Source organism: Ricinus communis, chromosome 6 (genome assembly GCF_019578655.1).
Source record: "Ricinus communis isolate WT05 ecotype wild-type chromosome 6, ASM1957865v1, whole genome shotgun sequence".
Classification (NCBI taxonomy): Eukaryota; Viridiplantae; Streptophyta; class Magnoliopsida; order Malpighiales; family Euphorbiaceae; genus Ricinus; species Ricinus communis.
The window spans coordinates 14036087-14063320 of record NC_063261.1 but is presented as its reverse complement, the minus strand read 5'-3'; the positions used below and the strand labels follow the sequence as shown (position 1 = coordinate 14063320).

The 27234-nt window shown below is 33.9% G+C and overlaps 1 protein-coding gene across 3 annotated transcripts; it reads left to right on the top strand.

The window, feature by feature from the left end:
- Window positions 1-27234, top strand: LOC8259273 (structural maintenance of chromosomes protein 5). 3 transcript variants are annotated; one of them, XM_002517724.4, is made up of 30 exons: window positions 7-391; window positions 2023-2200; window positions 2284-2437; window positions 2672-2745; window positions 3365-3514; window positions 3607-3711; window positions 3791-3936; window positions 4593-4704; window positions 4820-4975; window positions 6589-6710; window positions 7178-7322; window positions 7396-7461; window positions 11914-12042; window positions 12127-12225; window positions 12354-12519; window positions 12607-12752; window positions 12947-13010; window positions 13100-13224; window positions 13349-13426; window positions 15557-15629; window positions 16101-16204; window positions 22464-22580; window positions 22675-22752; window positions 24854-24953; window positions 25211-25265; window positions 25692-25740; window positions 25815-25902; window positions 25986-26058; window positions 26576-26679; window positions 26772-27234. In XM_002517724.4, the coding sequence occupies exons 1-30, from the start codon at window positions 330-332 to the stop codon at window positions 26825-26827; spliced, it is 3174 nt and encodes a 1057-aa protein (XP_002517770.1). In that variant the 5' UTR covers window positions 7-329; the 3' UTR covers window positions 26828-27234. The 3 variants fall into 3 exon arrangements, with proteins under 3 accessions (XP_025012853.1, XP_002517770.1, XP_015573871.1); XM_015718385.2 differs by lacking the exon at window positions 7-391 and having other exon boundaries at window positions 2023-2147; XM_025157085.2 differs by lacking the exons at window positions 25211-25265; window positions 25692-25740; window positions 25815-25902; ... (1 more) ...; window positions 26576-26679; window positions 26772-27234 and adding an exon at window positions 22912-22955 and having other exon boundaries at window positions 1-391.

Sequence of the window (27234 nt, the reverse complement as noted above, 5' to 3'; positions counted from 1 at the left end):
ATTCTTTTACATCAATTGAAATTTAAATTATTGTTTTAAAATAGCATTCTTCTTATTATCAACAATTGGTTCTATTTCCTTAAAAAAAAGATTTGTTCCATTAAAAAAAATTCTTTTAAAGAGACTTTGGGTCCCTCTCTACAGTGACGTCGCTTGGTTACCTAATAATAATAGTATCACTCGCTCGCTCAGTGTCTCTCTCTCGTTTTCCCGCCAATTTTGGCTTCTGGGACTCTCTCTCTCTCGCTCCATGAAACCCTAATTCTCTCTATTCCTTTCAGAGAGACCTCAATTCAATTTTTAGAATATAGAAACAAACGACTTCTCAGATGAAACGATCTTCAATAGCGGAGGTTCCTAATAGGACCTCGAAACGCGCCAAAACCACCAGGTCAGTTCAAAAATTCAATCTTTACTATTGAACTCCATATTAGCTGTATGTGTGATAGCAATATAATTGATAAAGATTAGGAATTTCAAGTTTATATGTTTGTGATTGGACTTTAGGGAGCTAGAATTTTCAATTTTTGTAGTTAATTTGAGCTCCATTTATAGGGTTTCTATATGTTTGGATTGAGTAAAGTTTGTTATCAATCCCCATATTGGTATTCAAACTTGTGGTTTTTTCTTTTTGTTTAGTGTGATTCAATGTAAAGTTAGTTATTATCTGTTTTGTAAATTAGACTTGAATAAAGTACACATTTTTAGATTGATTATAGTACTGTTCTTTTTTAGATTCTAGATACCAATGTGATTATGGACTTGTAAAAAGCTTATGTGAAGATGACCTCGACAAACCTACAAAAGAAATGGAATGTCAAATGCATTAATCTGCAATGCGACTGAAGTTTTTGGTTTTTTTTTTTTTTTGGATAATTACTATCTACTCCCAGATTTTTACTCTAATACACGAGTTACCAAAACTAACCACTATCCCCCTACATCCAAAGTCAATGTAGTCAAAGGACTAAATTGATTAATAAAATTATTATCTGATCCTTAAACTTTTACTAAGTATAAAACTCATCTAAAGATTTTTTTTTTAATCAAGTTAGAGTGAAATTATTAATCTTAGTGGGGGATTAATAGTTAGTTTTGCAACAAGTTAATTTTAGTATCTAACAAAAATGATTAGTTATCATTTTTTTACTTACTCTAATTTTTAGCACAATTTAATTCTAAAGATTTAAATATCTTAAAAATACTTAAATTTGTAGTAGCATTATTAAATTACTACATATTTTAGGCTTAAATTATTGAAATAAAATACAAATTTATAGTTTGAAATATTACTTTTGTTATTATTTTGTTGGACACTAGAATTAAACTATGTTAAAAATTAAAAAAACTCTACTCTAATTTGATAAAGAAAAATTAATTTTGAACTAGTCTAATCCTTGATAGAAAGTTCAAGGATCATACTGTAATATTTTTTTATCAGTTTGGTCCTTTGAATGCATTGACTTTGGACTGAAGGGAGTAATAGTTGGTTTTAAAAAAACATAAGGGGGATTTAATATAATAAAAATGACGCGAGGGCAATCAATGTATTAGACCAAAAATCAAGGGTTAAATACTAACTACCCTTTTTTTCTTAACTACTCTTCTTTACTAGTCCAAATCCTTATTTACAATTTGAAATAAAAGTCTCAAACTGACAATTTCTTTCCAACACTTCCTTTGAAATTTTGGCATGGGAAACCTTTTTAAGCAAAACCTATCGATGATTAATGGTTTTTAGTTGAGACATTAATATTTTTGGATGCCCAAGTAGACAAAATGTGCCACTAATAGCAATATTTCACACTGTAGAAATTTTTTGGTGTTTTTCTAAAAGCTACAAATGCCGCTAGATGATCAAATTTTTGTATTGTGTATTGAACTGGGTAAAAGAAAAGAAAGGATCTATAGAACTGATACCAAGCTGGTTTGGAATTAAGACTTGGTTGAGTTGAGTATTATTATGATTTATGGGCAATTACATTGAAGATTAATGTTTTTCTTCTTTCGATTCCTTGTTAGAGGGGAGGATGATTATATGCCTGGAAACATAATTGAAATGGAGCTTCACAACTTCATGACCTATGATCACTTATTTTGCAAACCAGGATCACGCTTGAACCTTGTAATTGGACCAAATGGGTCAGGTAAAAGTTCTATTGTATGTGCAATTGCACTTGGTCTTGGTGGTGAGCCTCAGGTCAGTTGAAGTCTGTTTATGATTGACCATAAGAGTTGACTGCTCTTATATGCTATCTGAAGGTGGATTGCTTTTTGTTGCAGCTTCTTGGGAGAGCAACAAGTGTTGGAGCATATGTGAAGCGTGGTGAAGAGTGTGCATACATTAAAATATCCTTGAGAGGAAACACAAAAGATGAGAGGATCACCATCATGCGCAAAATTGACACACATAACAAGTCAGAATGGTTATACAATGGTTAGTCATTTAGTATCTTTATAGCATTTGCATTTCATGGTCCAGTCATTTTGGCAGTAGTGTTTTCTTGAATGAGATTTTATAAGATAGGGAGGACTAATTAGAATGTTTCTTTTTATTCTCTTATGCATGTTTTATTATCAAATTAAGGAAATGAGATCAACTAAGTAAGAAAATTATTTGTTGCATATTTAAAGAATGGAGGGTATATTTACCTACTACACATCCATGCAGGAAAAGTGGTACCTAAAAAAGAGATAGGTGAAATAACTCAAAGGTTCAACATCCAAGTCAACAATTTGACTCAAGTAAGTCATAGGACTTGCTGTTGGTTATTCTTTTTTGATATTCTATAGCATTATGGTATTTTATATATTGCCTCTTCGTGTATGAGGCGCTCATTATGTAATTTATTTTCCTCAAGAGAATGCAAATCGTTATTCAAGCATTTGAGCTTATTGTCTGGCACCTGCATGCGTTGAATTCAGGGTTGCTTGAAGTTACGTCTTTGGGTTTTCAAAAATATTTTCTGGCCTGATAGTTGTTATAAATCTGAAACCAGTGACAAGTGTTGTTAGTGTGTAAATTACCACACTACTTCTTTTTAGTAGTTACACAAAGATAAGGGAGAAAAAGGAATTGGAATTCTCTAGATTAGCAAACCAACTAATTAGGTATTACTAGCGTTAATTGAAAAAGTATGGTATTTTTCTATTATAAAGTTGTATGATATTCAGCACCACTTCCGTAACCTCCCCTCCAACCGTGATTAAAAGAACCACGTAAGAGGTGCTAGAATCTCTAATGCTTGCAATATGTAGCTGGTATATATTTTTGAATCATTGTTCTATAATTTTATGTTTTCTGTTTGCTTCAATTTTTTTTCTTTCTTCTTTTCTTTTTCTTGTGCCGCGGTGGGCCTTGCAGTTCTTACCACAAGACAGAGTCTGTGAGTTTGCAAAGTTGACTCCTGTGCAACTTTTAGAAGAGACTGAAAAGGCAGTCGGTGATCCTCAACTTCCAATACAACACCGTGCCCTTGTTGAAAAAAGTCGTGAACTAAAAAATATTGAAGTGGTTAGTTTATAACATCTATCTCTCCTGGAAACAGAGGTAATGATCTTTTGAAGTTTTTGTGCTAGTCTTTTTACCATGTTTTCCTGTGTTAGGCTGTTGAGAGAAATGGGGAAACTCTGAATCAGTTGAAGGCCCTTAATGCTGAACTTGAAAAGGATGTAGAACGTGTCCGCCAAAGAGAAGAACTTCTGGAAAAGGTAACTCTTTAGGTCAGTTGACTTGATTATCATTTTTATTTACAATGTTCATCTGATGCTTCAATGATGTCATCTGCAGGTTGAATGGATGAAAAAGAAATTGCCATGGCTGAAGTATGATATGAAGAAGGCTGAATATCTGGAAGCTAAAGAGCAGGAAAAAGATGCCCAAAAGAAGTTGGAGGAGGCTGTAAAAATTATGAAAGATCTCAAAGAACCCATTGAGTATGGTGCTTAATTTGCATTCTTTTTGGGATATATTCTGTGTGAGAATTGATACTATTGTTTTTCTAAATTGTTGGCCTGTTGAGAAATTCACATGTCCTACATGGTCAATGTTGATGTTTTATCTCATCAATGATGAAGGAGGTAGGGGTGACATAGGTCAAATGAAAAAAATGAATTAATGCAAATTTCTTTATTTAGGAAAAGCTTTCATTTTTTTAGAATGTGACAACCTCCTCTTCTAGCATTCCATTTGTTGGAGAAAAAAAATGTTTTTGCAAGCCATAATCAGATCTTGTAGTTCATTTTGAATGCCACCATTTCAGTATGACTAGCAATGTTTTCCTTTTTTTTTTTAGGGTCATTGAGGTCTATAGATGTTTGAGAAATATCTTTTGCAGCTATGCATTTTCTCTATGGAAGGGCTCATCCTTTTCTTAGTTTTCAAAGCTCTATCTTGTGAAGGAAAATTAAATTCTTTTTCTGAATCAGATAAAGTTCTAGAGTAGTGTCTTTTCCAGATTGTTAGCTTTACTCTGAGAATGATGGAAAGGCTAGCGGACTAAGAGGTCAAACTAAGTAGATTTATTGAGTTAGGAAGAAAATAGCCATATAATAACTTTTTCATTTATCTATTAGTGACGTATTTATTGCAGCAAACAAAAGAAGGATAAATCCCTGCTGGACTCTAAATGCAAGAAAGTCCTCAGTCTCATAAATGAGAATACTAAGCAACGCATGGAACTTCTGGAGAAGGAAAACCATTTGGTATATTGAGCCCTTTGTTGTGTCTTTGTGCTTCTGATAACTGTAATATCTGGTGGTAGAAGTGACTAAATTTATAATCTTTTTTATCGCTTTGATCTTTATTACTTGCTTATAGGAGGTGAATTTTAAAGGAAAACGCAAAGAGATGGAAGACTTAAAGAGACAAGAAGAATCCCGTCAACAAAGAATTCTAAAAGCTAAAAATGATCTTACTGCTGCTGAAATAGAACTTCGAAACCTGCCTACTTATGAGCCTCCAACGGATGTTTTTGTAAGTTAAACTTTCCAGCTTAAGTTGATATTTTCTTCTGGTGGTGTCAAATGAGGCTTCTATCATTTTTTGATCATGCTATTATCTCTGGAATTTCTTGGTTATCTTACAGCATGAGATTGAATACCATAACTCTTAATCATATTTCACTTGTTGTTGTTGGGTTGAGCTTGGCATACACAAATGAATTTTTGGCCATTTGGTGCTGGAAACAATAATTTAGAACTTTATTTTTTTTTTATTTACTTTTTGCAGTCCCTTAGAACCTTAAAATTTTTGTACTGCAATGGAATATGGAACTTGGATTTTCTCACGCTTATACTAGTTCCCAGAATTCTACTTGGGTATACAATGTGCAAAAGGTTCTAAATTTTTTTTTTTGAAATAAGCGCCTAACTACTGAACTTTTTCAACTGCTATATGGGAACTTGCCTGGATTGGAATTAAGCACACTGTTCTGCAGTTCTAAAATCTACGGTTGCTTTATTTTTTTGTTGTTATGGTTATTATTAGGCCTAATAGCCTAAAAAGTCCGAACCTTTTACCTTCACAAAATTTTGCTGTCTTGGCCAATTCCTTAGAAATTGTCAATTTAACCAAGATTTGGCTAATTTAATGCAATTTTAACCAAATTGTGTTGGCTAAAATTAAGCAACATGGGCACTGACATGTACAATACTTAGGAGATGAGAAATTCTGGATGGGACATCATTTCTACAAGTTGCTTAATTTTGGTTTGTCATTTCCTAAGTGACATCCACGTCACTATCCACTTTGTTTAATTGTGACCAATAACTCAATTTGCCCAAAACTGAGTTAGCTAAATAATGGCTAAATTAAAGAATTGTCCAAAATAGTAAACTCTTGCAAAAGTTTGAATTTTTTAGGTTATTAGGACTTATTATTATTATTATTATTATTATTATTATTATTGTCAAAGAATCATTCCACTAAAAAGCTTAAGCTGTTAGATAAAGTTATAAGAACTACTTTATAGTTGTAACACACCTGGGCGCGAATGCCCTTTGGGTTTTGTCAAATGGGCTTGGATAGAACTCATTCCCAAAAGCTAACTCATAGGAAGAGGATGCCCAATCCACAAATATACACTGCAATAATCCAATAACTTGTCGATGTGGGACAAATACAACTTCTAACACCTCCCTCACGCTTAGCATGTCATACAAATGGGCCAGGTCCAAACCCATCATCGCAGACGAAAGGCTGGCTCTGATACCATGTCAAATGGGCTTGGGTAGAACTCATTCCCAAAAGCTAGCTCATAGGAAGAGGGTGCCCAATCAACATATATACGCTATAACAGCCCAATAACTTATCAATATGGGACAAAATAAAACTTCTAACAGGTTTAAAGCGTAAACAAGCACAAACTAACCTAATCTCGTGCTTAATATTTAATTAAGATGGTCAAGGATCAAACTATAGACCTTTCAACTGTAGATGCTTTGAACTTTGTCAAAGAACCATTCCACTCAAAAGCTTAAGCTGTTACGTGAAACCTCAAGAATAGTTTTATATTTCTAACAATTATTGTTGGAAGGAAGGGTAGGAGAAGATTGAAATTTATGGTCAATTTCTTTAATGTTTTCCAGGGAAGATTACATAATCAGATTGTGGAGCTACAATTTTCTGCAAAAGAAAAGAGGTTGCAGAAATCAGAAACTGAGAAGCTTTTAGATCAAAAGAGACTATTGCTCAAGCAGTGCTTAGACAAGTAAGTTCAAGTTAAGGATCAAACTTTTTTCCATTTCCTTTTACTAAGGAGGCATTTATTATTATTTTTGTTTTATATTTTTCATTTACTTTTTCAAATAAAAAATAAATGTGTTTGTTAGAATTGTTTTTTATTTTTTTTTAGAACTTTTTACATATCATTCAAATAACAAAACCTATTTTCAATAAATCAGCAATGTTGTTTTCGTAAATTTTTTTCCTGTTTTTCCTCCTTACATTCTCTTTTGTTTACTCATTTTTTTAATTCTTATTATCTCCACTTTTTCTCTCTACATCTCATCACGTTCTTATATGAAGCTGAATAAATAAAAACTGCTTTGAAGAAACAATTGAAAAATATTAAATAGTTTTTAGTTTTTTTTTTATAAATAAAAAAACAAAAACTATACCAAACTAACCCTAGAATTAGACTTCCTCAATATTATATTTATAGTTCTTCTTTTATAGGTTGAAGGATATGGAGGATACAAAGAACAAACTTTTACAAGCGTTAAGAAACTCTGGAGCTGAAAAGATATTTGATGCTTATAAGTGGGTGGAGCAACATCGAAATGAATTGAAAGCAGAAGTGTATGGTCCTGTGTTGCTTGAGGTACATTTTGAAATATTTGCTATTATGAATTTTTTTGTCTATTGTTTTAATTATATTGCAATTGCAAACTAAGGTTAATGTATCGGATCGGATGCATGCGGATTACTTAGAAGGTCAAGTCCCATATTATATTTGGAAGGTATTTTCTAATACTATCTTTTCAAGTTTTTTCTCATTTAAATTTTGTGGTGCTGTACATCAAAATTTACGATCTAGAAGTCTTTTGCATCTTGACTTTTTTCTTGCAGTATGTGTTATTATCATGAATGAGAACTACATATGAGCCTAGCCTAGTGAGCTATTCTGAGTCCGCTCAATAACATCACCCTTGAGCTCATTTGTTGAAGCTCGTTAATAAAGGAGGCAAGCCCAAGCTAGGGAAAGGCTTGTGGTTTCCTACCTGATATGGCATCATTCTATCCACAATAGTCCAACTCATAAATTTTTTTGCATGTAAGTCTTATGCTTTACCAGTAGAATTATGACTCATCAAGTGGGAACTAAGGCAATTAAAGAATGGCAGAAGGTGTAGTACTATTTTGTTACAAAACACCAGTTGCATAAGATGAATATGAGAGGAGATTGGTGAAAGGTTTAAGTAAAATATCAAAGCCTTAAAACCAAAAAATCGAAACTTTTACGAAATTTTGTTATGTTGATCAATTCCTTAAAAGTTATCATTTTAGCCATGATTTGGCCAATTGAATACAATTTTTGGCAATTTGAGTAGTTGGTTAAAATTAAGCAACATGATTAGTGATATAGACACCACTTAGGAAATGAGAAATCCAAATTGATGTGTCCCAGTGCTATATCATTTATATATATTACTTAATTTTGATTTCTCATTTTGGCGCCCACATCAATATCAATGTTGCTTAATTTTGACAAGCAACTCAATTTGGACAACTCATGTCTAAATTCACAATTTTTAAAAAAATTAGCCAAAATTGCACTTTTATAGACATTTGGATTTTTTTTTAATGCTATTAAGCCTAATATCAAAGAAGAGTAAATCAGTTATGCCTAACTTTTAAAATTTTGAATGAAAAGATAATGCATTGGGAAACCCAAAATTACTATGGAGAATGGATGAAGATGTTAAGCTAGGAAAATCATGATCCTAAGGTGCTAGAATAGTCAATTTCTTCATAGTTTTTATAACTAATGTTCTGTTATAATTTGCTTTCTTTTTACCCTCGGGAAAGAAAAGATTGGAATTCTTGTCCATATTAAGAGCGGTGCAGGTCCAAAATAAACTGGCCTTTGAAGATCACCCACTTCAAAAAGATAGGCCTGAATACTACAGTAGGATGCAAGGGGTTTGGAATACTCTCAGTGGATTTGACAAAGTGAGAATTGCTATTTATAAGTTAGTCTTTTTCTCAGTACAATACTAACTATCTAAGTTGATACCCTAATAAAATAACCTCTAAAATTAAATAAAATTTCTTAAAACTGACTACTTTTTATAAGCATAATTTAATATTTCTGTAATCTAATAATTAATACAAATATCAAAAATAGGCCTAATACATATGCACACACCTATATTTGTAAGAATTAGTTAGATAGCAGCCTATACTTTGAGTTTGACCTATTAGACATCTGAACTCAATATATTCGTAATACATAAACGCCTGACAGCTGATTTGATAATGTGCATTATATCAAACTTGTAACGTGAGTGAGGTCCTCTTTTATTTACTCTATTGCTACCTTTCTCTTTTTTTCTCTCTCAAAAGGAATTTTACATTTTACATATTTTCTGTCCATTTTTTTCATAAAAATTAAAATTCATCATTAAAATCATTATTAGAAAAAGATGATGTATATTATTTAATAAAAATTTTAAAAATTGGATCTTCTCCATGCAATCCAGAAAATATTCAGCTTCTTGAAGTTTACAATGACAGAGAAGTCCTTCAATTGCATTTTGAACAAGTAGTAACATAGCTTCTTTTTTCCATTTCTCAACTCAACTCCAATTCAAGTAGTAATCCCTTCTCTTGCAATTCATCCAGGACTTCAACCACATGCAAGCTGTTACCAGCTGAGAGAAGATGGAATATCAGAATGTTGTAGAGCGAGGCTATGATCCCTTGCAGAATAATAATAAGAAAGCAGGGTTTATTCTCTGCGAGTACAATTTCCCCTCATTCTACTGCTTTACTTTCATAACACTCTACCTTTGCTTTAATTGCCAATATCTCTCTCTTAAAATGACACCCTTTTTAGTCAATCTAAACAATTATCGCAGAACCATGATGATGGTAGATCACACATGTCGGTGATTGTTACGGTGGTGGTGTTGATGGTTAATGAATTGGACAAATAGAAGTGGAAAGAAAAGACAGAGATGGGTTTTGAAAAATCAATGAAACCAATGAAAAAATTGATGAAACCAATGAAAAATCACAATTAAAAAGATAATGATTAAGAAGAGCTAGTGATTAAGAAAAAAAGGAGGGTGACAAAGTTCATTAAGGATTTCATTTTTGAAATTAGGAAAATGTAGGGACTTTGGTTGGCAGGAGAGATAAATTTCAGAGAAAAGGTTATATATGATGTGAGCTATCCATCTTATCACTTACTTAAGCTTAGGTGTATGTAATTGAATGAGTTAGAGCACAAGTTTATATTTTAGGAATTAATTGAGTTTAGGTCTAATAGATTAAACTTAAGGTTAATTCTTACAAGTACATGTCTCTGCGTATGTATTAGGCTATAAAAAAAATGTAATTTTTGTTGGAAATTGTTAGAAGTTGTACTTATCCCACATTGCCTAGTTACTGGGCTGTTATGGTATATATTTGTGGATTGGGCACCTGCTTCCTTTGAGCTAGCTTTTGGGAATGAGCTCTACTCAAGCCCATTTATCATGGTATCAGAGCCAGCCATTTACATGTCATGCTAAGCGTGAGGGAGGGTGTTAGAAGTTGTATTTATCCTACATCGCCTAGTTTGGGCTGTTATGGTGTATATATATGGATTGGGCACTCTCTTTCTTTGAGCTAGCTTTTGGAAATGAGTTCTACCCAACCCATTTATCATAAACATATACCCCAATAATTAATAATCTCTCATATTCCTTGCATTAATTTTTTAGTTGGAGTTATGTCAATACTTGCATTTAAATTCTTATTTGCATATATATTAGGCCATCAAGAATATGTAATTGTTATTGGAAACGGATATCCTAATAATTTATGGTCTCTCATATTCCTTGCATTTATTTCTTAGTTGGAGATATGTCAATACTTGCATTTTATTTCTTATTGGAGATGTATATCAAGCTCATTGGTAACGTACAAAGAATAAATATTTTAAGGCTAAATTAGCATAAGGAGAACTTTTCAACTCTAAAAGTATGTAGTGACATTATATATATGAAATATTCTTTTTTTTTAGAGGTTCTACAAAATTAGTAACCTCTGGTAATTAATAAATTTTTATACAATGGATTGTATTAATGAGATATTACTGTAATTCTAATTATATATGCTGCCATTATGGGCAAATAACATAAGACCACAAACACTTAGGTTGGCATATTTTATAGAGCTGCGAACTGCGTGTCAATAATTCCTGTTAACTAAACGGGATTAGGATAAAGCAAAATAAGCACTCCAAGAAGTTTTGGTGTATTGTGAATGAAAATGCTAGTTTATTTATTTGATAGTGGCATTTGGACAGATTGCTGAAGGTGTTTAAAAGGAAGAAGCCTTATGTATTTTGTCAATCTGAAGGTTAGTAGAAGAAAATTAGCACGCAGACATTTGTATGTTTGAGGTAGTTGAGAAGTATTGGTACTGTTACCTTGAACAGTTTTAAATGTCAAGTCATATATTATCACCTGCACAGCAGTTTCTTTTCATTGCTTCATGTGAGAGAAAGATGAACTTTATTAAAGAAAGAAAAGACACTGCGAGGTTCTAACTCGTGACTGAACCAAAAACAGAATAAAATACAGCCATAAACATCCAAAAGACTAGAGAATCATTGCCTTCAATTCATGTTGAATCACACTCAAAGACACTCCTTCAAAAGCTCCCAAAGCACAAGCCACAAAATTATCAGGTTTATAGTCTTCTGTACATTTTTTATCATCCTTGTCAGAATATGCGTTTGACAGAAGTTGTACAAGTGCATCAATTGCAGCTAGATTTATAAATTAATTTGATTCTATTCTTATTTTCACTATGGTTTGTTGCAATTATGTCTAAGTGATGAGTAATTCTGAATTAAGTTATGCTTCTGATAATATGGTGGGGAGTCGAGCTGTATATTGTTCTCACAAACTTGGAACTAGATAACCCCTGGATCACTTGGTCTGCCAGAAATGAAGAAAGTGATAGTAATAGATATCTGATCATGCTAGATTCTACTCTTTTCTTTTTGGCATATTATCTTGACAATGAGGTTTACGTTCATTTGTGGCTTTTATATTAATATAACTTCACGTGGATATTTGGTACTTTCTCTGTTTTCCTTCACAATCATGCATTCTAACATACATCTGTTGGTTGGTGGATAACTATTGGTATTCTATCTATTAAACTAACGGTTGTGCGTTGTGCTTGTTTGCCAGTCTTTCATAACCCAGGATCCCACTGATCGAGATGTCTTGGTCAAAAACCTTAAGGCATTTGATGTTCCGATCTTAAACTACGTGAGGGATGAATCCCATCCTAAAGAAGCCTTTCAAGTTTCTGAGAAGGTATCTGCTACCTCTTCCTGAAACAAGTAATGCACTTTAACTTGTCAAACTATCTTATTTTGTTTTCTTGTCACTCTTGAGCAGATGCATGAGCTTGGCATCTATAGCCGACTTGACCAAGTTTTTGATGCTCCCCATGCTGTTAAGGAGGTCTTAATCAGCCAGTTTGGTCTTGACAGATCAGTATGCTTCTTAAACTTCTTTTACTAGTGTATATCAGTTTAAAAATACTTTTTCATTGTGAAACTTAATTAGTTTTGTTGTCTTGCATGTCTTTACAAATAATTCTTACATTTCTTCATTTTCATTAGTATATTGGGTCAAAGGAAACTGATCAGAAGGCGGATGAGGTTGCAAAGTTGAAAATCTGGGATTTTTGGACGCCAGAAAATCACTATCGGTGGTCTCCCTCACGATATGGTGGTCATGTTTCTGGAAGTGTTGAACCGGTTGATCGCTCACGTCTTCTATTATGTAGTATGTGCTTATGTATTTTTCATCAAATCCATCTATTCCAAATACTTTGTAAATGATCTAAACAGCCAATTTTGGGTTTGTCATTAGGTTCAGATTCTGGTGAAATTGAAAGGCTAAAATGCAGGAAGCATGAGCTTCAAGAATCTGTTACTGCTTTAGAGGAGAGTTTTAAAGTACTACAGAGAGAGCAAAGACAGTTAGAGAATGAAGAAGCTGAACTGCAAAAGGAACGGGTATGCTGGAAAGAATGCAAAAGATGCTTTATTATGATATGCAATGAACCCTCGACATGAATTGCCTGGTTCAAATGCTTCCTTATGCATACAACTTAATTCACTATAATCTGGTTTCATAACCAATCATAGTTTGCTAGACAAAATTATTGATTTATATGAAGAAAAATATTCTTTCATGGTATGATCTGTAGGAGGAGATTATCAGCAATGTACAACATGAGAAAAGAAAACGGAAGGATATGGAGAACCTTGTTAGTAAGTACAACAAGTTTAGCTTATTGCTACCAAGAATATCTCTTTTTCATTCTTTATCCAATTCTGATTTATTGATTCGCTTGTCTTAGATCAAAGAAAAAGGAAACTTGAATCAGTGGAGAAAGAGGTTGACCTCGATACTAGCATGGCAAAACTTATTGATGAATCAGAAAATATTAAGAGAGAACGGCTTCAATGTGCTATTGCAATTAAGGTGAAGTTTCTTTTGGATGTTTGTGTTGTTCAAGAATGATCTTGTTGTCTTACATGTGACAGAAGTAAAATAAAGAGGTGTGCTCTGATCTTGTCATTATTTTGATCTTTTGTTTTCTGGACAGAATTTGCTCTTTGAGGCCGTTTCTAATAGATGGAGTCTTGCTGAAAAACATATGGCCACCATTGAATTTGATACGAAGGTATTATTGGTTCATGGTGGTCTTTTATTGCTATTTAATCTTAATCATGCATGAGATATTATGAACTTCAACTAATGTGTTAGATATTTACAGATTTTATTAATGGATTTTACGAATCAGCTGACTGCTGGAGATGGATAGGTTTCCTGTTTAGGCCTCTCTGCATGCTTCTTTAATTCATTGCTAATTCTCTTATTCTACTCGTCTTTTTTATTTTTGTTCTGTTTACATTTTGGAATTGCTTTTAATTAGTATCACAGGCGAACTTTTGTGCTTTCCTTGTCTGATCAAAAGCACATCATACATGCCAAACTTGGGGATTTGCTAGGGAGGAGATTTTTTTCTTTATAGGAATAGAGCCTGGTTGACATGAGGGATGTACCCACTTGATAACCAAATGACTCCTTGGGGGTTATGCTAACTTGGATCTGAGTTATTTATCCTGTTTTGTTTTTGTGATCCTTAATTTTATTTGTTAAATCTCTTGTGCCTATAAATGTATCAGTTACATTCTTCTTTTACCTGGGATTTTCTTTTTTGTTAATCCTTCTGAGATCATTAAACTTGATCTTATTCAGGGTGCTCATTTACTTGGATTTTACTTTTCCCCTGTTTCTGGTGAAATGATATTAATACAGGCAGTGTTGATGGCCTAGGTAATAACAGCACTCAAGTTGTTCTAATCTTTGGATAATTTAAGGGTTATTAGAAATTAGAGGCAAAAATAATAATTGCTCTATCTTGGTATGAGCTTTGAAGGAATGATGCGCGTGGGATGCAGAAAAATGAAACTAGTAGTGGTTTTCATGCCTTTGCAATTTGATTTTGTTGTGTGGAAGCCACATTTAAAATTCATTCAGAGCAAGTTCTATGTTGTTTGATTAGCAATTCGAAGAGTTCTCATGGACTTTTGGAGTTTGAAGGAATCTATATGTTTACAATCATGGGAAGAAGTTTGACTAAAGTCAGCAGATGCAGGTGTAGTGTGTTGGATAAGTTTCTGGCAGAGCATTGAAACAAGAAAGGAAGAAGTTTTAAGCATGTACACGTGTATGTTAGTAACTGATAGATGGTCAGCCAATTAAAGAAATTAGTTAGTAACAGATTGTAACGAGCTTTGTAACTGAATTAGTGCAATAACTGCTATATTAATTAAGAGAGAATTGTAACAAATTTCTGATTCTTGATCTTCTTGATTTTTCTCTTCCCGTTCTTCTTCTCTGCAACTCTCTTAATCTTCTTGTGTTCTTCTGCTAAGTACTCTGCAATTGTTAGGTGCCTAACAACATGACCTTACTTTATGCAACTGTATTTTCTTGCTTCCTTTTCTTTTCTTAATTTTATTTGCAATTATGTTTTTCTATCTCCATATGGTATAGTACCTAAGGCTATGTTTCTTTGAGAGGATGGAAAAGTGGATTTGAATTTTGAAAATAATAGTCTGGGTACTTTTCCCTCCTACTTTGTATCTAGCCATAATGTTTTCAAAACTCGAAATTCTTTCTACTTTCCATCCTTCCAAGAAAACATAGCCTAAATTCCAATTCTGATTCTGTTCATCCCACTTTGCCTGGCCTCCTTTCTTGTTTTATTTGCATACAAGTCATTCCCCTATGATTGTTATACCATTCCAATCCTTGTATTTCTAAAACAATTTGTGTCTTTTTCATTTATTCCATATTAATCTTAAGTCGTCAATAATTAGTTGCTTTCCCACTAAACCTGTAGTCTATGTATTAGCTTCCTACCATTAAAGCAGTCTTAAAGAACCATTTTAATTTTAATTTCATCTATAAACGCCTAAGGATCCATAGCAACCATCACAAACGCTATGTTTGATATTTGAAATTTTATCAAGCCATATAGCCCTATTGAGGCACTCATGGGCAAATTTGTCAAGATCTGTCTTACATCAGAAGCTGTTTTACTTTTTTCTTTTGCTTGGGTTTCTTTTTTCTGTCTCCTAGAGACAGTTAATGGGTCTTTGTTGCTTTCTTGTGACTTGTTGCTTCATTAGGTTGTAACCTTTTCAATTTGTTTTATAATGTATTGCATGCATGACAGCATTTAAAAGCTGTTCTTTTTTCTTTTTTATAGTTCTAATATCTTTTTGTTGCAAAATGTCTCTAGATAAGAGAACTTGAATTCAATTTGAAGCAGCATGAAAAGGTTGCTCGGCAAGCAGCACTTCACGTTGAGTATTGTGAGTTACATGTTGCTTTCTGTAGTATCAATTTGCTTTACTGCTGGAATTTATCACTTGTAAATTTATGGAAGTGGACTTATAATATGTAAATGCTGCATCTTATTTCGCATTCTGTTATAGCTAAATGATTAAGGCAAGTTCTGCCCTATTCTTGTTAGGTTTTCACTACTCTTTACTTCATACTTTTAGTATCAAACTGTGACCACAGATGCATTAATTTATTTTTAAGAAAATGAGAAATTTGAGAAGTTCACTATTGGGAGTCTCTATATGGTTTATCCATCTCAGCAATTGTATGAAGGATAAAGAAATGGTTACAACAGCTCATTCCCTGAAGCATATTTATATAAATCTCCTGAAACTTATAAACTTTGAAGGGATTTTGTTTGAATATTGCCTAGGCAATTGGTATTTAATTGCACTCAAGTATTTTCATGAATTACTTACTGCTATCCTGTACATCATAAGGCAAGAAGGAGGTAGAGGAACATCGACAGCAACTCTCATCTGCCAAGATAAGTGCAGAATCAGTTTCCATTATCACTCCAGAACTTGAAAAGGCATTTCTTGAGGTTTGTTTATTCTATGACCAGAATTTAGTACTTCAAACTGGAAAAACTGTATTAGTTCATAAAGATTGTTGTAAGAACTGTCTCCAGTCTACATAGTTTGAAGTGTCAAAAACTTGATAAATCCTTAATGCTGCATATGGATGCATGCCACAGATATACAGGGAAGAGGACGGGTGGTAAATAATAACTTGCCTTTCTAGATGTTTGGATCTCTAACAATGGCATCTTTTTGAATAAAGAAACGCCATGAAAACAGTGAACAAAAATATAAGAAGGCTGAATTAATTTTTCTATATTGATGTACTGGTATTTAAAGAGCTTAACTAGGAACAAAAAAAGCAGCTAACCTCCCTAATTAAGGAGAAATATACTATTCAACTAACTACCCTAATATAGAAGAAAATAAATATTGATTCCTAAGATTACTAATTTACGAGATCTTTCAACACTCCCCCTCAAGCTGGAACGAAGATGTCACTCATGGCAAGCTTGCTAACTAGATTTTCGTGTTGCACCTTGGGAAGACCTTTTGTTAGTATATCTGTTGTTTGGCTAGCTTTGCTTATGTGGGACATACATATCACACCACTATCTATCTTCTCCTTGATGAAATGTTTGTCAACTTCTACATGTTTGGTTCTGTCATGTAGAACTGGATTATGAGCTATAGAGATTGCAGCCTTGTTGTCACAGTAAACTTTAATAGGTGCTGGTATAGGAATCTTCAATTCTTTTAAGAATCTTTTTATCCATAACACTTCACAGAATCCATGTGCCACAGAGTGGAATTCTGCTTCGGCACTACTCCTTGCCATCACATTTTGTTTTTTACTTTCCAAGTAACCAGGTTTCCGCCTACAAAGGTACAATAACCTGAGGTGGATCTCTATCATTTACATCTCTTGCCCAATCTGCATCTATGTAGGCCTCTATCAGAAGATTTTCTCCTTTTTTGAACAAAAGTCCTTTTCAGGAGTTCTTTTGAGTTATCTCAAAATTTTGAATACGGCTTCAAAATGAGTAGGTCCAAGTGAATGCATGAATTGACTCACAACACTCAGTGCAAAAGCCATGTCAGGTCGAGTGTGAGCCAAATAGATTACTCGCCCTACCAATCTTTGATAACGTTCTTTGTCCATTACCTCATTAGTTGCCGTTGTTTTCAACTTTACATTAGGTTCGATTGGCGTATCTGCTGCCTTACAACCTGCCATTCTTGTTTCTTTGAGTAAATCAAGCACATACTTGCGTTGGTTGACAAAAATTCCCTCCTTGGATCTTGCAAACTCCATCCCGAGGAAATATTTCAGCTTTCCCAAGTCCTTAATATCAAGTTCGGCTTCAAGTTTACTCTTCAAGTTGCTAATCTCAAGAGAATCATCCCCTGTCATGATTATGTCATCTACATACACAATCAAAATAGCTACTTTACCTTTGATGGAATGTTTGAAAAACAGGGTGTGATCAGCTTGGCTTTGAGAGAAACCATGTCTCTTGATAACATTACCAAAACGCTCAAACCAAGCTCTAGGAGACTGCTTTAATCCATATAGAGAACTTTTTAATTTGCACACTTTCCCTTTTCCAAGTTTTTCTTCAAATCCGGGTGGCAGGTCCATATATACTTCTTCTTGCAATTCTCCATTTAAAAATGCATTATTGACGTCAAATTGATGAAGTGGCCAATTGAAGTTAACTGCAAGAGAAAGAATTACTCTAATAGAGTTAATTTTAGCAACAGGAGCAAAAGTCTCTTGGTAATCAATACATTGAGTTTGAGTAAATCTTTTTGCTACTAGTCTCACTTTGTATCTCTCCACACTTCCATCAGCTTTAAGCTTCACCGTGAACACCCATTTGCACCCAACTGTCTTTTTGTCTTTGGGTAGATCAATGACAGTCCAAGTGTTATTTCTTTTAAGAGCATTTATTTCTTCCATCACAGCTAATCTCCAATTCGGGTCACCTAATGCTTCCTGAATAGTTCTTGGAACAAGCATATTAGAAATCCTAGACACAAATGCTCTATGATTTTTTGACAGTTTTTTATATGACAAACATTGTGAGTTAGGATGTTTAGTGCATGTTCGGATTCCTTTTCTTAAAGCAATTGGAAGATCAAGATCAAAAGGAGTGGAAGTAGAGGGAAGGTTACTCTGAGTTGTAGGGGCCATTATTCGGCAAAGCTGATTGAACATCTGCTGAAGGAATAACTGAGGCTGTAGTAATTTTATGGAATTTCTTCCTAGTATAAACCTGCAGCTCATGTTGAGGATTATGATCCACTGGATTATGATCCGTTGGAAGTACTTCTCCCCCTGTCTCTGATAAAGTAACATCTGACAAAGTAGGATTAATAATGCTAACCCTAGTTTACATATCAGAATTAGTTAAAGAAATAGGTAAAGTTTCCCAAAAATTATTTTCTTCAACTAAGTTCTCCCCCTGAAGAAAATTTTGTTGAAAAAAAGAGTGATCCTCGACAAACCTGACATCCATGCTCTTAAAAAATTTCTTTATGACTGGATTAAAACACTTGTACCCATGTTTATTAGAAGCATAACTAATAAAAAACATATTTTCCAGCTTTGGGATCAAGTTTTGAGTGAAACATATTTAGGACATGCACATAGCAAACGCACCCAAAAACCTTTGAAGGGAGATCTGCTATTATCTTATATGTGGAAAAATAATTTTTCAAAACTTGTAAAGGTGTTTGAAATTTCAGAACTCGAGATGGCATTTTGTTTATTAAATAACAAGAGGTTAGGAGTGCATTACCCCAAAGATATTTAAGAACATTCATGGAAAACATAAGTGCCCGAGCAACTTCAAGTAATTGCTTATTTTTTCTTTTAGCAATACCATTTTGTTGTGGTGTGTCACGACAAGTGGATTGATGCAGAATACCATTTCCAAAATAAATGTTCTCAAATATTTATTGAAATATTCAGTCCCATTATTCGTTCTTAGAATGCCAATTTTTGTTTGAAATTGATTTTCAACCATGTGGAAAAATCTTTAAATTGTTATTCAATTTCAGATTTCTTTTTCAACAAATAAACCCAGCAAATTTGTGTGTGATCATCAATAAATGTTACAAACCATTTTTTTCCAGAAAGTGTGTTAACTTTGGATGGGCCCCAAACATCACTATGCAGCAAATAAAATGGTTTTGAAGCAGAATATGGTTTTATTGGTAACGAAACACGATGACTTTTAGCTAAATTACAAGCTTCACAATGAAGTTTTGAACAATCAATACCTTTAAATAATTTAGGAAATAAAGATTTGAGATATGGAAAGCTAGGATGCCCTAATCTTTTATGCCATAACATAACTTGATCATAGATAAAGTTTGAACTTGTACTACCTAACCCATGAGCTGTTTTATTCCCAGAACCAGTTCCATCATAGTTATTTCTGTAGCAGTTCCAATCATCGTCCCCGAGTTCCGGTCCTGAAAAACACAATTGGAAGGAGAAAAAAGAATGGAATAATCACTCTTTAGACAATTTGCTATGGAAAGAAGATTACATGCAAGTTTTGGAACATATAAAACTGATTTCAAAGAGATTTTTTCTGAAATTTTAATATTTCCTTTGCCCGCAATAGGTCAGAAACTGCCATTGGCTATTTTGATTTTTTCAGAATTGGAACATGGATAATACGAATCAAACAATTGAGAACCGCTTGTCATATGATCAGAGGCTCTTGAATCTGTGATCCAAGGAGTAGTACTTCCTAGAACAAATAGAGCCAAAGAATTACTACCTGTTTGTGCTATAGAACCGTTAGGAGCATTAGATGATGAGCAAGATTTCAACAGTTTAAGAAGATGACTTAATTGCTCTTTACTAAATGGAGATGACTCAGCCTCATTTGCTGCAGGTGTGCTATGTTCACCAGATTTTTTTTTCCTTACCATTAGGTGGTTTACCATGCAATTTCCAGCATTTTTCGGGAGTATGGCATGGCTTTCCACAGTAGTCACATTGCAGGTTGTTTTTGTCTTCTGCACGCTGGTTGTGAGAAGTTCTACTGCTTACTTGAGCTTCAGGAATAGCCAGTGCTGATCCTTCCATAGACGCGGTTGAACCTGCAGTCCTCTTTCCCAACATCACATGTCTCCGACTGTCTTCTCTCCTTACCTCCGCAAAAACTTCACCAATTGGAGGCAGGGGATTTCTTCCAATTATTCGGCCACGGGCCTCACCATATTCAACATTTAGACCTGCAAGAAATTTGAAGATTCGGCCAGTATCAACTATTTTCTTATACTGGTTGCAGTCATCGTTTGATTTCCACTCATAATCATTGAATAAGTTCAGGTCCTGCCAAATCCGTTTAAGAGAATTGAAATACTTTGTCACAGAATTCTCACCTTGGCAAATTTCCTCAAGTCGAAGGGTCAACTCATAAACTTGTGATTGATTTCCAATATCAAAGTATATTTCTGAGACATTGTCCTATAATTCCTTGACTGTAGAATAACATAGGTAGTTTGCACTTATCTCTTCAGTCATGGAATTGACCAACCATGTCATTACCATTGAGTTTTCAGCATCCCAAATGGTATAAGTTTTGTCATTCACGTCAGGCTGCTTAGTATCACCTGTGATATAGCCAATCGTTCCTCTTCCTCGGAAATACATGCGAACAGATTGTGACCATCGAAGAAAATTATCACCATTTAGTCGGATTTTAGTAATCTGAATGGGATGGTTTTTAGATGTATTTCTCTGAGATTCGGACTGAGATGGCTGAAGAGGCTGGCTTGTCCCAGACGTGACTTCAGAAATTTTCGAGATAAAAAGAAAAAAGATTCAAACCTAGGATTTTAGGCTCTGATACCATGAAAACAATGAACAAAAATATAAGAAAGCTGAATTAATTTTTCTATATTGATATACAACTATTTAATCAGTGAACTTTTCCTACCAATAGCTTCATTTATTGATGAAAAGGCTTTAAGAGCTTGAGTTTGTTTCTTTCTCCACTTCAAAACTTCATTCTATTTAGAGACTGTGTAATTGGTCTCTGAATTTGTTTAGATTATGAACTCCAGAGACCTCCAAATCTATCCCAGTCCTAGCATTATGATTGTCGTTGGGATCCTTAGCCCGGCTGAATTGAGAGGGTTGAATGCAGAATTGGAACTTTAGTTCTCGTGATGTTTTCTTTCTCCTTTTCTAGATGTGAATTCTAATAATTGCCAGTTGAGAATATCTTGTGTGATGGGATAGTTGACAATATCTGGTGTGATGGGACAGGAGGTCACATTAGGGAGCTATACATAAAGTTTTTGGGGGACCAAGTTAGAGGTATAAGGATTATATATATATATATATATATAGGGACTATGATTCATGGTGTATTATAGGCAACAAGTCCGATCATTGTTTCAATAATTAAGTCCACAGTTTACCCAAAAACATTTAGTAAAAACAAAAAGATACAATTGATAAAAGGTATGTTAAAGTAAGTATAGAAGTATGGAAAGAAAACCAAAAATCTTTTTATCCTTATGCAGTAATTTCAATGATTCGGTTAAATTTAGAATATGATTTATTAAAAAAATTGCTTCATACATTATCATGATAAATCCAATCGAAGGTACATTAGCTAAGATTTCTGTACTAGACGAGATTGTGTTCTTTTCGCTTAGCGAATGAAGAAGCTTTGGAGGGGCCAACATAGTGAACAGACGAGTTTAGAACTTACTAAGCTGATTTGAAGGGAATGATTTGGAAAGAGGATGATACTTTGGACGGCCATGGCCCACTCTGGTGCCAACATGTCTCCAGACTTGATGTCACAGCATAGGGCCTCATCCTGAATAAGTTTTTTTATTGAAGCGATTGATATCACCCAAATGGATTTCAAGCAGAAAAGCCTGGTAATTTGTTAATAGTATCCTATTGAAGCTCCTATATGCTCTTTGAACTAATTGTATGGTCTATCTAGGATGCTATTATGAAACCACCGCCAAAGAGGAGGAATCTATCATCTTACTTTGAATTTTTGACTGTGTTGAAAGGGTGAATAATATCTTTCTGGAAGATTACTGTCTTTGGTTGCATCTCTAGTCTTTGGATTTGGAAGTCTCATTTATTTCAGTGGACAGATGGTTAAACACAATGTGTAAATATAAAATGTCAATGAAACTGTTCTTGTCTGGTCTTACTTCATACATATGCTTTAACTGTTAGTTTTGCGATAAAAAAGATGGTAATATATCTTTTATGTTCACATACAGATGCCTACAACAATTGAGGAATTGGAAGCTGCTATACAAGACAACATGTCTCAAGCTAATTCAATTCTTTTTCTTAACCATAATGTACTAGAAGAATATGAACACCGCCAACAGAAGGTAATATTTTCAACCTCTCCATCTTTTTTGTCCTTTAATATTTTAGCTCTAGTTTCATGCTGAAAAGCTTAATCTGCATTACATGTTATTGCAGATAGAATCCATGACCAGAAAACTGGAAGCAGATAAAGAGGAACTGAAAAGGTGTTTAGCTGAAATTGATGACCTGAAGGTTAGTGAAGTTCACTTGCTTCCTTGCTTGATTGGTGTTTAAATAACAGGGTCACCAGTGCTGAATATTTGAAATTATAAATGTGGCTTATAACAAATCACTTACACAAAGAAATTTAAAACAATTTGGCTTTGTGACTAGTGAGTGTTCACGTTTCAGATTCTGAAGTAATTCCCTCAAGGATTGCTTTTATGAAATTCAGGGTAATTTGGGTTCTGTGATTTCTATTGAAGGTTTACTTTGGAACTATACTTTATTGGCAATTTCTTAGTTGTTTTGCTAGTATCAATTGGGCTTATTTGTAATTGATTGGACTTGGCATTTTCATGCATATAATGTAACCAGGGTTATTTTAGACTTGAGGAACTTGGAGGCCAGTATTATTTGGAAATTTAACTTTACCAGAAGCCCATAAAAGTCTAGAATTTATTGGTTAGAAAAAACGGAGAAAGGGTCAATTTACCCCCTGACTTGTGTCAATGGTCCAAATAGGCTGAATTGCAACTCTTTTAGCAAATAGGCCCAGAAGCTGTATTTTTCAGACCATATAGATCCAAGTTATAGCTCGAAGTTTTGCAAGTAATGCACTTCCCAGAAATAAATTAAATAATAGCAAATTATCTTCTTTTATATAAATTTAATTACTTTTTAGAAATAGAAAAAGAATTGTCTTCCCACCTATTGTCACCACTGTTTTCCTTTACCATAACCATCACCACCATATCATCCACTATAACCATCTCTTGCTATCCATAACAGCTGTTACCACCCCTGCTTCACATCATCATCCACTAGGACCACTAAAACACAAAAGATTCACACGGCATCTAGCAAATGCAAGACCAATCATGTATTTAATTAATGCTATGTTCGGTTGTAATCAATTAAAGAATTTATTTCATTTGAGCAAATGACATATGAGAGAAAGTAAAATAGAAATGATGAAAGTGAACAAAATATTTTGGTGTTATGAAAGATATTGACAAACTAATGTAGAATTCATTTAAAAATTCTACTTGTTTTATTAGAATTTAGTTTTGTTAATCAATTCTGCATAAATTTCATTATGTAGAATTCTAAATTAACTCACTTCATTCAAAGCACATAAATTTTGGATTTGCAAATGATTTTTATAAATTTTATAGATTTCAACCAAACACAACGCAAAATTTCACACCAAAAGTTCTCCATCTTTGACAACAAATCTAACAAAAACAAGAAAAATCCAAATCGTTCAATCAAAGCTTAACAGAAAAAATTCTCCATCTTTAACAACAAATGTAATAAAATTAAGAATCATCCATATTATTCAATCAAAGCTTAACACAAAAAAATACTCCATCTTAAACAAGTCTAACAAAAACAATATACATCTGGATCAAAAACTTACTAAACAATTACTAAAAGCCCAAGATCGAACCTACAAAAATCATGCTTAAATAATCTTTAAAAAAATTACAAAGTCAAAAAACTAAAAGAGGAAAAAGAGAATCGGGCTTCATCTTCTTGATTTGAAGTTGTGGCGGCTTATGGTGGTAACAACAGGAACAATGAAGGGGCTGTGATGGCGACGAGCAATGTTAAATAACAGTGTCGCTATAGATGATGTTGCGATGGCATGACGAGGGGTGCTGTAATTGACGACAACCATTGTAATGAGGTTGAGAAAGTGAAGAAAAAAGAGAAAGAAAATATTAAATAAAACGGGGACAAGAAACATATAAGGAAAAGGAGGATTTGGAAAACAAGAGGTGGCTAGGGTTGTGAATAGCAGAAGATTGACATTTTAGGATGTTTTCAAATCCCTTGTAACCTATCGATAAATAACTTTGGTGGCCAACATCCGGTTACAAAATGGGCAATACCTAATGCATTAGCCATTATTTAAAACCATGCTTCTTACCATGTTTAATATTCACTTACTAGTAGAATAAGCGTAGTAGATAAACTAGGGATGCCATAATGATAGAGGATTGAACTTGTTGATGTCAAGATCTTTCTTTCTGGCAGATTTCTCACTGTTTGCTACTTCTTACATGCACATTAATGTCTTGGATTTATCTTATTTTCCTTTAAATTGGTCTTCCTGAATAACATGCAGGAAAGTTGGCTTCCAACATTAAGAAACCTTGTTGCTCGGATAAATGAAACTTTTAGTCGCAACTTCCAGGAGATGGCTGTTGCTGGAGAAGTTTCACTGGGTAAGTTTATGGTTCTTTAATGCAGTTTGCAATAGATGAACTATTATTGGTTGTTACTTATTTGTGGAAGCTATTATCAATTAAGAAGGTGATCTATCGAACAATAGAAAGGTTGCTCCATGGTGATTTTGAAACCACAGATTAAAGCCATGGAAGTCACCTCCTAGCAATGCAATGGGAAGTTCAAATGTATGAAGTCTCATGTGACACTTTTTATTCTACTTTCTCATTTTGTTTTTTATTATATATTTTTGCAGACGAGCATGACAAGGACTTTGATCAATATGGAATACTAATAAAAGTGAAGTTCAGGTGATGGCAGTTTCACACCTGCTTTTTATTTTAGCGAATTCATTATGGTATGTCTAAATTTAAAATATTGAGGAAGTACTGTTCATTGAGTATTATTTGTTGAACTTCAGATTAAAGACAACACCTGCCTTTTTAACAAATTTTGATTTACCTTTTTGCCCTTGAAAATTGCATGTGTCTTGATGGCTTATCTACTAGTCATTCAAACCAATCAATGGATGTTTGACTTGTTTGAATACATCATTTGCACTGCACCCATAGTTCATCATCCAGATATAGTTATGTTTCACAGAAGATTCACTCTTGTTTCTCTGCTTGCATAAATTATTCGAATTTGGACTCTGCAACATTTAATTTTTGTGATTCTAACTTTGCTTCAAACTTTATGACTTTGCTTATTGTTCTTATTTGCTTTCACGTCATCAGGCAAGCAGGACAACTTCAAGTTCTTAGTGCTCATCATCAATCTGGAGGGGTAGCATACAATTCTTGGCTTCATGGTTGCAACTGTAGCAGTAGTAATCTAACTTTTGAAATTTTAATGTGTAGGAGCGTTCAGTTTCAACTGTCCTTTATCTTGTTTCTCTTCAAGACCTTACAAACTGCCCATTTAGGGTAGTTGATGAGATTAATCAAGGTTAGATGTGATTTGCTTACAATATGGTGCTTGAATACTTTGCAGCAAAGATAACCACAGTGGCGTATGTTTATACTTTACAGGAATGGACCCGATAAATGAAAGAAAGATGTTTCAGCAGTTAGTGAGAGCTGCCAGTCAACCAAACACTCCACAGTAAGAGCATATACCTATACTATCCAATATAAATTTCATGTAGCACCTGCAGTAGCAAGAACTTAATATATAATATTTCAGTAGGTTATCACTATTGAGTGCACAATGAAAGAGTACAAATAGGATTTCTAGTAGATCATGGGTCATGAGATTTAGTACCAAGACGCAATCATTTTTGCATTGGAGGTGTGGATATTTCATCTAAAAATGGATGTGGATATTTTATCTTAGTGTGATTTTGTGGAAACACTGTCTTGACCGTTCATACAGACAGCAGTTTGCTTGGATTAATTAAACCGGCTCACTCGTTACCCAATTAAACCTTTAATTATCAGAGTGCAGAAAATTATCCTTTGTGCGTGAATTAAATAAGACTTCAGAGGCTAGGATGAGAATGATTCCTCATGTTTCATATCTGCATATGATTATTTAAGAATCTCTTGCAAGTTATGAAGATGAGTTATTTTCCTTGTTTATGCTGATGCAAAATGCAAATACTCGTCTCATTGTTGCATAGATGTTTCTTACTCACCCCAAAGCTGCTGCCGGATTTGGAATACAGCGAGGCATGCAGCATTCTCAATATAATGAATGGGCCTTGGATTGAACAGCCTGCTAAAGGTTAAGCTCAATTTGTAAGCTAGATTAGAATAGCTACTCTAACAAGTGCTCTCATAAACCTTGCTAACTGCTTAATGTTTTCTTTAAATCAGTTTGGAGCAGCGGTGAAAGTTGGAGAGCTGTTGCCAGGCTTGTCGGAGAAACTTAATGCTATAATACATCTGCCGGTAAGATGCTCTGGTTGGGATCCTTTGGCTAGAAACAGTCCAGGGGTGCTGCCATCACGAGATCAAGGAGCAAACTGTATTTTGTCGCACATCAGCTTCTTCTGTAGAACCCCTGTAGTTCTTTGGTCGTGCCTTTTTAGGGTAATCCCTGTGTATAGATGATTCCTTCTTGGAAAACTACACTATTCATACTGCGGCACACTTCTCCTGTATCAACAATGGAGGATTAAATAGAATAGCTCATTTGTCCCAAGTAGATGTTAGGTAAATTCTTAATAAATTTGTAAATAAGGTGTTTATTGGCTTCGATATTCTAGTTTGTAGCAATTTGAATGCTCTTTTTTCTTTAACAGATAAAAGCTGCCTCTTTAACACAGCCAGTTTACAA